Source organism: Bidens hawaiensis, unplaced genomic scaffold, assembly GCF_021521415.1.
Source record: "Bidens hawaiensis isolate Kalapana, Puna unplaced genomic scaffold, B.hawaiensis_p1.1 tig00030500_1, whole genome shotgun sequence".
NCBI classification, from domain to species: domain Eukaryota; kingdom Viridiplantae; phylum Streptophyta; class Magnoliopsida; order Asterales; family Asteraceae; genus Bidens; species Bidens hawaiensis.
The window spans coordinates 63,407-73,338 of NW_027495079.1; the positions used below are offsets into that span (position 1 = coordinate 63,407).

At 34.7% G+C, this 9,932-nt stretch overlaps 2 protein-coding genes across 2 annotated transcripts; one reads left to right on the forward strand and one right to left on the reverse strand.

Annotated features, from left to right (window-relative positions):
- Positions 1 to 2,033: 2,033 nt before the first annotated feature.
- On the forward strand, positions 2,034 to 3,955 carry LOC143580464 (putative mediator of RNA polymerase II transcription subunit 26c). The gene is made up of 8 exons (XM_077063475.1): positions 2,034 to 2,566; positions 2,631 to 2,699; positions 2,783 to 2,865; positions 2,963 to 3,033; positions 3,106 to 3,198; positions 3,284 to 3,441; positions 3,541 to 3,628; positions 3,718 to 3,955. The coding sequence occupies exons 1-8, from the start codon at positions 2,213 to 2,215 to the stop codon at positions 3,822 to 3,824; spliced, it is 1,023 nt and encodes a 340-aa protein (XP_076919590.1). The 5' UTR covers positions 2,034 to 2,212; the 3' UTR covers positions 3,825 to 3,955.
- Positions 3,956 to 7,380: 3,425 nt separating this feature from the next.
- LOC143580465 (fibrillin-5, chloroplastic-like) lies at positions 7,381 to 9,556 on the reverse strand. Its single transcript, XM_077063476.1, has 6 exons — positions 9,203 to 9,556; positions 8,994 to 9,116; positions 7,865 to 7,963; positions 7,737 to 7,781; positions 7,588 to 7,661; positions 7,381 to 7,497 (listed from the first exon to the last, which is right to left on the reverse strand). The coding sequence occupies exons 1-6, from the start codon at positions 9,554 to 9,556 to the stop codon at positions 7,413 to 7,415; spliced, it is 780 nt and encodes a 259-aa protein (XP_076919591.1). The 3' UTR covers positions 7,381 to 7,412.
- Positions 9,557 to 9,932: the final 376 nt, after the last annotated feature.

The following is a 9,932-nucleotide window of genomic DNA, read 5'->3' on the forward strand; positions in this document are numbered from 1 at the left end:
CACCGAGGGTGAAGCTGGAGGAGGTGGGAAGAAGGATGCGGAACAAGCTAGGCCAAGGACCAGAGCTTACATGCTGACCCAAGAGCAAGCCAAACAGATTCCAGATGTCGTGGCCGGTACGTTTCTAGTAAACGGTATTTCCGCTTCCGTATTATTTGACTCAGGTGCGAACAAAAGTTTCGTAGCCACACCATTTTGTAAATTAGCTAAAATGAAATGTTTCTGAGTGTTTGAAACTTTCATAATAGAAACCGCTAGTGACACCTCTGTGAAAGTAATGAAAATGGTTAAGAATTGAAAGATAGAGTTAGAGGGACATGAGTTCCCTGTTACTTTGTATGTTATGAACTTAGGAGGGTTCGATGTAGTTTTGGGAATGGATTAGTTGTCTTTGTATGAAGCTCAGATAGTGTGTAAAAGTAGGATAATAAGGTTAAAGACCTTGGATGGTAGTGCGGTGACGATTTATGGTGATAAGGAAAGTTCTGGGCTTAATGCCATTTCGATGATAAAAGCAGAAGGTTGGTTAAGGCGAGGGTGCGGTGCTTACCTGGCGTATGTTGTCAACGTTATGGCCGAGATGAAAGAAATGAAAGATGTTCGTATCGTGCGCGACTACCCAGAAGTATTCCCAGAGGGTCTTCCGGGGTTGCCACCGGAGCAAGAGATAGAATTCCAGATAGATTTAATACCAGGAGCCCAGCCCGTCGCGAAAGCGCCTTATCGTCTAGCGCCGTCCGAGATGAAAGAACTGATGTCCCAACTACAAGAACTCCTCGACAAGGGTTTTATAATACCAAGTGTTTCCCCGTGGGGCGCACCAGTGTTGTTTGTTAAGAAGAAGGATGAGAGTATGAGAAAGTGCATAGACTATCGCGAGTTGAAAAAGCTTACGGTAAAGAATAGATATACTTTGCCAAGGATTGATGATAAGTTTGACCAACTTCAAGGTTCAAGTTGGTTCTCATGAATAGATCTTAGATCAGGCTATCATCAGCTGAAAGTGAAAGAGGTAGACATCCCCAAAACAGCGTTTTGAACGCGGTATGGACACTACGAATTCCTCGTGATATCATTTGGTCTAACGAATGCTCCCACAGCATTTATGGACATGATGTGTTGGCCGATGTTGGATATGTCAGTTATCGTCTTCATTGATGATATATTGATTTATTCAAAGAAAGAGTCTGATCATGCTGAGCATCTGAGAGAGGTGTTGGAGACTCTGAAGAAAGAGAAATTATATGTTAAGTTTTCGAAGTGCGCATTCTGGTTACGAGAAGTGCAATTCCTTGGTCATGTGATAAATCCTGAAGGGACTACCATGGACCCAGCTAAGATGACTCTAGATAAATTAATCAAATTAAACTTTGGTATAAATCATACATAAATGTTTGAAAATAATTTCCAAAATACGTAATCAGCTTTGAAGTTTTCAATGATGTCAAAATTTATTTTAGTAGTTTGAAAAGTGTTCAAATTACTAATATTTTGCTTTTAGTTTAAAAAAAAATAAAATAAAAGACAATAATTGCTAGAAACGTTCATAACTGAACTCTGTTTCAATCGTGAAAACAACCGCACTCGAGTTTAAAAAATAATCACACTATTTAAAAAAAACATCCATCCATCCATCATCCATCCATTCCATATTTAACTAATAATCATTTTTTCATACTAAAATCTCTTAACTTTCTTTTAATAGAGATCAAAGCCTAAAATTATATAATAAAAGAATATAAGTAGAAGAATATACTTATTTTAGTTGATGTGATAAATAAATAAAATATAAAATGGTTATTAGCTAGCAACCTACTCATGCTTCCGTCCAATCCAATCCAATCCAATCCAATCCAATCCACTCTCCCCTTCCAACTTGCTTCCCCATCAAACAAGGGCGCGTAGGGTTAAAAAACCCAACACAAAACAAACCATTCCATATGTAATTAAATTCCTTTATTATTATTATTCAAATCGGACAATATAAAATAAAAAAAAGATATTACTACTCATACTCATTCAATCCTTTGATTTCTTCCTCTTATTCTTAGGGATTTGTATTAATATTATTATTAATATTGTTTACCTAATTCTGGTTACCGTTCCGATTATTCGTTACCGGCTGCCGGCAATATGCCGTCCACGCGTTTCCTTTCTTCCTAGATCTCGTTGCTGAAATAAAATCAATCAACGGTTAATTCACTTTTTACTAATGGATTTAGATGAATTTAGATCGATATTATCGAATTCAGGTGCGGATGTTTGGGATATTATTGATGCTGCGATAACCGTAGCCTCAACAGATTACGCCGGCGAGTTGAAGCACCGGAGAGACGGTATTGTGGAGCGGTTGTACACGCAGCAGCAGCAGTGTAGCAATTGTTTGATTGAGCAGCCGGGCGGTGTGAGGAATACTACGACGGATGTTAGCCGTGACTCGCCGTTGACGCCTCAGTCGGTTAATGATGAAGATGATGTGGAGGAGCCAGATCCGTACGGAGGATTGTTTGATGATGAGCAGAGTAGAGTGCTTAGAATTAAGGAACAGCTTGAAGATTCACATCAGGTTTAATAGTTTGATTCATTTTTATTTGTTTTGTTAGTTGACTGATTAATTGGTTGTGGTTTAGAGTGATGATGCTGTTGTTGAGTTGCTTCAAACCCTAGCTGATATGGATCTAACTTTCACTGGCCTAAAGGTACATGGACAATTAATCATTACTGTATCTGTCTTCTTTAACTTACGCGGTTGACCAATATTAATATCCGGTAACTGAATCAGGAAACTGATATCGGAAGACATGTTAACCGACTCCGAAAGCATCCGTCAAATGAAGTAAGAAATCTGGTGAAGCAATTGGTGAGGTCGGTCTAATTTACACATATTTATAACTCGTAGAGGGTTTGTTATTCTACTGTAGTAGATTGTTGTTGAAGTTGTTGTCTCTGTTAATTGTTGCAGAAAATGGAAAGATTTGGTGGATGAATGGGTCGGGTCCAAAAACGATCCTCGTGCGCCAGCCACAACCGATGGTAATGGTTTGCTTTTCGTAGGCTTATGTTGATCAAGATGTAAGGTTTGATTCTAGTTGCTTGCTCTTGTAGATGGCGATTCACCTTTGGTGCAGAATGTATCGAGGAGTGCCCAAAGTAGTCATCAACAGGTGCCTGATTTTGGCTATTCTCCTAACCCACACAGTTAAGTATTGATTTTGATTAACTTTCTTTATGTTACTGTTCTAGAATGATTTTTGATAAACTTTTACACCAAATGTAACTTTAGATGGGAGTTCTGGTTCGGAAAGGAATAATTCTGAAACAGAGCAGTATAGACCGAAACCAGTCGTTTCTAAAAAAGTAGCACCTTCAAGACCCGCACCCCAATCTCAATCTCGCCCTGCTATGGTTGCTTCTGGTTCCACCTCGGCTCCTCCTCAAAACGTACATTCTCTAATCTTTATGCATGTTATTGGCATACTGTAACCGAAATGTAAAACAATGACATGAGTTGAATATATTTCAACTTCTATATTTCAACAGCGAGCGAACAGGGAGCAAAACATTGACATGGACAGGCTGGCTTCGGCTCGGAAGCGGCTTCAGGAGAACTACCAAGAAGCGCAAAATGGTTAGATTGAAGTTCTGATGTGTTTTGCATGCCAAATATGACTGATTTGACCTCAAATTTTGTTTTGTTTTTTTGTTTTTATTTTGAAGCCAAAAAGCAAAGGACAATACAGGTGATGGACATACATGAGATACCAAAGCCCAGGAATGGTTTCATTTCCAAAAAAGGGAACTTTCAGGGGAGGTACAATCGATGATTTCCACTTGCTTCCCAAAAGTCTAGTCTTGTCTTGTTTTATAAAATTTCAGAGTGTATCGCATTTTGTTTTAATCTATTATCGATGAAATGCTAAGTCGCATTTTTATATCGACTGTCGTCGTTTCTCCTTTTTATTATAACTTGAGTTGTTATTATTGTTGTTAATACATGAATAGCATATAATATTTTCCTAATTTAATGAGTTTATAGATAAGCATGTTTAGAGATGTTATTTTAACTATGAAAATAGTTTTTTTAAGAAATAAAATATGATGTGAAAATAATGTTGTAAAATGATAAAATGTTGTTTCCACTCAATTTTACCTCTAAAGTTAGATCACTTTGTCTACACTAAGACTTGAACATTCATCACATAGAATAGACTTAGCCTTATCTAACACTAGTTAGGTGCCCGCGCGATGCAGCGGTGTACGCAACCAATGTTAGTACACTCGTAACCTCAGTACGTGCGTAACTCGACGTTGGTATGTCTTTAACGTGGCATCAGACGTGTAACAGGTGTCAGTAAGCGCGTCACACAATACCTAAATGTGAGCAACCCAGTTTGTATATACAATATCATCCGCGTAACGAAACGTCAATAAAAATTTATAACAAAACGTCAATAAAAATAAACATGTCGCAATGATAAGTTTATTATTTTAATATAATATATTTAAACATATAGAATGAAAAAAAAAATAAACTTGCCAATTATATGGATAGATAAATGACCAAAGTTGAAACTAATTCATATATTTACTAAAGTTAAGTAAAGTTAAGGGGAAAAACAGTAATTATATTAAAATTAGAACTGCCAAAATTAGATAAATTTAAGTTAAAACTTTTTTGTTTTAAATACTTGTAAATTGATGCAAATATAACTTGTACTTTATAATCCGCACCTCGGTTTAAATAAAATTTATATCAAACTGTAGAGAAAAAATAAGAACTTTGTAACTGTATGTTTGAATATTTTTAAAAGGGGCAATTTCATAGAATGGTAACCAAGTTTCAAAAGTGTTTCAATTAGGTCACTCAACTTTAAAAAGTGTTCCAATTAGGTCACTCAACTTTCATATTTTATTAAATTAAAGGTTCTAACATGTTTTTTTAACGTTTTTATTTTTTGTTTCACATAGGAAATCATTTTATCTTTTTTTTGATGTTGACGTTGAGTGGCGACGTGAATTTTATTTTTTATTTTTGAATTTTAATATAATTAACATTTTTTAATTTTTTAAAAATATAACTACATATATTGCAAATTCCGACCTCCACATCTTATCCTCCATTCCTTTCTTAACAAACAAAAAAATCGGTGAGACTCGATTTGAAGATTTAGTGACCCGATTTGAGAAAAATATGCATGAGTGACCTAATTGGAACACTTTTGAAAGTTAGTTACTATTTTATGAGATATTCCTTTTTTTTAAAAAAATACAATATACTCAAGAATATATAAGAAATAGTAAAAGAAATAGATTTGAGGAATATGTGGAGAAAGAAGGGGTTGAAATGTAAATACTGGTTAAATTTACAAAAAAAGATGCAAAGATAAAGGGGAAATAATGTAATTATATAATACCAAATCAATTGTTACATAGGATTTTGGTGATGAAAAGACACTTTTAGCCCTTAAAATTAAAAAATAAATGTTTCAAACACTTGTAAATGTTGCAATGAGTTAGGTACATTTTAAAATTTAAAAGGTCCCTAACTCATGTATTATATATAGTAGAGATAAACTCTCCCAAGCGGTCAGAGGTGTCAAGGGCTGCCCTCGTACCCAATAACATTTGGCACTAGCCATTTGGTAAAAGAAGAATGTTTTAAATACACATGTAAAAAAGCAACCTAACAAAGTAACCAGAATCATACCAAGAAAAAGAATTCATTATCATCCAATATTAACAACACACTATTTAGTATCAAGGTGTTGGTAAGAGAATTGTATGGTTAAAAAGATTGGTAACTATAAACATAGTATAAGATTTAACACACCCAAAAGCAAATGGGAAAGAATAAATGCTAATTATATAACTGAAGAAAGAATCAAGGCTATCGAGTTTCAAGAAGATTGGTAACGATAAAAATAATCGATATAAGATTGCCATTGAACTTTAGCTCAACAGTATTGAAAGGAAAGTGAAGATTTGAGCGCGAGATCTTAAATTCAAATCCGATGATAATCCGATTTTACCAAAGTGAGCCTTTGAACGACGGGCTTTCTCTCAAACAGTAGATGGTCAGATTAAGCTACTCCAAATATCCGGGCTTTATTTATTAGTCGTTTATAAAGTAAATGGATAATAAGATTATTATTTATTATATTATAAAGGTTTGAGTTCCAAGACTATTATTATTTGGTGCTCTTTATGGTAAACACGTACATGATTTGGAGGAGCGATTCGATATGACTCCGAGACAAAAGACAGTTTTAGCTTGTCTCAAGGGGGCTCATGCCCAGGATTTTTTTTGACCGTTGTGCCCATTGAAGGTCTTGGGCAACGGATGTCGGCAGTTGAATACAGAGCCATCCTTAAATACCGGCTTATGATTCCTATTTTTCCTCTAGATGAATCATGCCTCATTTGTAAAAAAGCTTGTTTGGATAGATTTGGTGAGCATGCCCTCCACTGTAAGGAATTGCCGGGATTCAAGTATCGTCATGACTGGGTTAGAGATGTCTTATGGGATGTGCTTAGGCGTGCCGGGATCTCAGCCAAGAAAGAGGCACCTGTTAACTTTTTGACTGATCCGCGAGAGGGAAGATCTACCCTGCGTCCTGCGGACGTTCTTGTGTTTGGCTGGGCAGGGTGTAAGCATGCGTGTGTTGACCTCACTGGAGTGTCCCCGTTGGTGGGGTTGCGAGACAGTGGCTTCGTACCGGGACAGGCGGTTTTGAGAGCAGAATCTAAGAAGGTTGCTAAGCATGAGGTAGCGTGTTTGGAGAATCAGCACGTGTTCATTCCATTTGCCTTCGACACATTTGGATCCCTAGCTCCCGAGGCGATTCGCTTCTTGGAACGGGTGCAGAAGGTGGTCCATAGTGACTCGCAGAGCCCGAGGAACCAATGATTTATATTTAGTAGAATAGGCTTTGCGATCTAAAAGGGGATAGCGGCGTAGCTTGTTGCTCGCTTACCCATTATTCAAATGTAGCTCGGTTTGTGTTATATATAATAAAAAATCGACAAGGTGAAAAAAAAACCTGTGAAATTGAACACCTTGTGAGTACATTTTTAAGTTATCAACTAAATATAAGAAAATAACACACAGTATTTTATTCGTTTTGAAGTACATGGTGAATTCGCTTTATGAACGTGGTGACATTGAACGTGGTGACATTGCTCTGTTTTTCATAAACATGTTATCAAGATTAAACCACCTTTCTTTGCATTGGTATATAATTAATGTGTTTGTGTCCTGTCTTTACACTAGACAAATTCGACCTTCCTCGATGAAAATTATATAACACGTTAGAACTTACTTATTACATGATACCGGCTTGAAAACAAAAAAAGAACAAAAAAAAAAAACAATTTGTAGATGTCGAATCTGAAACCGGCAAACCATGAGTTTCTCATGGATAGGTTTGATTTGATCTCTCAAGTATGAATATATTGCCTTTATCATCCCTCCCTATTCTTAGTGTTTCATCCACATATCTTTGACAACAAATCAAGGTTTAAAACAAGATTTCATAAAAAGACAACATATATGTGTTAGAGCAGTTAAAACTTAAAAGAGAAGGATACGTAATCTCTAACCAACCATCAGGGTTGAATATACCGAGAAGAACATCATAGTTTTTACGAAACATATTCATGAGCTGCGTGTAATAGAAAACGTTAAAAGTATATACACTCACACTTCATAATAGTTCTAAAGACTCTGAGATGAATACCTGATCAGGGACAATAGTTGAGGTGTCGTATCGAATGTCGACTCTCTGAGAAATATGTGACAGTAGAAATGATTAAATTTAAAATTTTGTTTTTCCTCTGAAAGACAAAGAAAAAAGGGAGGCTTAACTGATTTGGAAGAAATGGTGAAGGAGGCCTCAATTACAAGCTTCCCACTGAATAAGTTGAGTCCTCTCACATTGAACATGATCACATTAACTGCTTTCCCCTCCATTTTTACCATCAAAGTTAATATTTCAATATCTTCGTTTCTAGCTTCTAAATTAAACATAAATGTATAATGAACGTACAATCATATCATATCATATTCATTTTTAATTAATATTTTAAATCCATTTAAAAAATAATAAGGTAGTCACATATTTTGTTTTAGATAAGGTATATTTTAAAAAGTTATAATTATTTACCATGTCTTTTAGTTTTTTTTAGACCGGTTTAGTTATGAAAACATTGTGAATAAGTTGTGGCAGTTAATAAAAAAAATTCCAATATACATAAAAGCTACAAATTTAATTATTTTATTGTTGTTGTAATTATATTATACTTTTAGGAATCAGTATATTCATGTTATCACGCTTCCACTGAAAGTATTATTCCTTTATATTATAATAATGGTTATTTTGATATTCGCTATCAGAGTGTCATAATGTCTCACCCAAATAGCCGAGTTAGGTGGTCACCGGCCAGTCAAGTGTCTTATTACAACACAAATTTCGTACAAATTTATACCTTAAACAGATATACTTTTAGTTGTATACTTTGTTTAGTATATTAAATACATAATTACGTGATAAATATTATTATATATATAATTATAAAAAATATATGTATAATTATAATGAAAATAAAAAATATATCAAAATTATAAAAGATAAATATAGAATGTATATAAATTAATTAATAAAACAATCAATAATAATAAACAAGCCTGAACTAGTAAACTACTTATAAGTTACGAGCTGAACTCGAGCTTTGAGAATAAAGCTCACGAAATGTCAGGACTCTTGTAAGTTAAAAAAATTATAAGCTCAAGTTTAGGCGAACTCGGCTTGGCTAGCCTGTTTGAAACAAAAACATTTTAGTAAAAGGTTTAAAATATGGAATATCCACCCATAAAAAAAAAGAATTTTAAAATTGCAAATTTGAACACTAAAATAAAAAAAAAAAAGAGAAAGAAGATAAAATAACAAGAGGTTGAGGATCAAGCAAGATGATATTCACAAGAAAGAAGCAAGTACCTTAGCAGCATCAATAACCTGCAAGAAATCCCCCAAGCTGATGAAATCTCTCAACCCCAATTTCGTCCTTTTGGATCCCAGTATCGTTATCGTACTATACACCAGCTTCCAGCATCCAGCCAACTACAAACAAACACACTCAATTTAATAAAAAAGATAACATACATTAATTAATAATAATAATAATAATAATAATCTTATAACCTGACCTTATCAAGATCAACAGTCGGGTTCGGATTCGGGTTCAAAGACTCCAACACCTTCACCATATCCTCAATTTCAGATTTCTTCTCACTGGGTATCCCAAATATGCCTCGATTGATTCCTTGGAGTGTGTTGTTAATTTGTGCTTTGAGATGAGTGACTGTTGGAGCTGTGAATGTGTCTTCGTGTTGGTTGGTTGTTAGGTTAGAGCTTTGGTTTTCTGCAACTTTAATGGCGAAATTGGATCTGGATGGAGTCAAGTGCTTGTGGGTTTGAGGTCTGGTTATGTTTCCAAGTGTTGGTTTGGAAGGAAGTAAGTGAGAAGTTGAGATGTTGGGAGGAAGAAGCTGTGTTGCCATTTTTGGTTGTCCAGAAATTTTCTAAAGATTTCCAGGATTTATATGAGTGATATATTCGGTTGTCTTAACGGAAGAAATTAGTTTGGGTATTTTACAAGTTTTTATAAATGTTTCACGTAAATTATTTAAGTTTAATAAGTGGTCTAATTTAAAATTTATATTTTATTAAATTAAATGTTTTAACGTATATTTTTAACATGTTTTATTTAAGTTTAATAAGTGGTCTAAAAAAAAATTGTATTGAGTAATTTAATTGAAACATTTTTTAAACTTGCTTACTATCATGTGGTATATTCCCATTATGTTTCCTTTTGAATTGCTTCTCGGGTGACTTTGAAAGTCTTACCACACGTACACATCTCATCTATATTAATGG

Coding starts and splice junctions, on each gene's coding strand:
- LOC143580465 (XM_077063476.1), bottom strand. CDS start 9,556: ATGGCAACACAGCTTCTTCCTCCCAACATCTCAACTTCTCACTTACTT. Junction 7,782..7,864: donor TCACCATTTCTTCCAAATCA/GTTAAGCCTCCC, acceptor CATATTTCTCAG/AGAGTCGACATTCGATACGA. Junction 7,662..7,736: donor CAACTATTGTCCCTGATCAG/GTATTCATCTCA, acceptor TATTACACGCAG/CTCATGAATATGTTTCGTAA.
- LOC143580464 (XM_077063475.1), top strand. CDS start 2,213: ATGGATTTAGATGAATTTAGATCGATATTATCGAATTCAGGTGCGGAT. Junction 2,567..2,630: donor AGCTTGAAGATTCACATCAG/GTTTAATAGTTT, acceptor GTTGTGGTTTAG/AGTGATGATGCTGTTGTTGA. Junction 3,442..3,540: donor CCTCGGCTCCTCCTCAAAAC/GTACATTCTCTA, acceptor ATATTTCAACAG/CGAGCGAACAGGGAGCAAAA.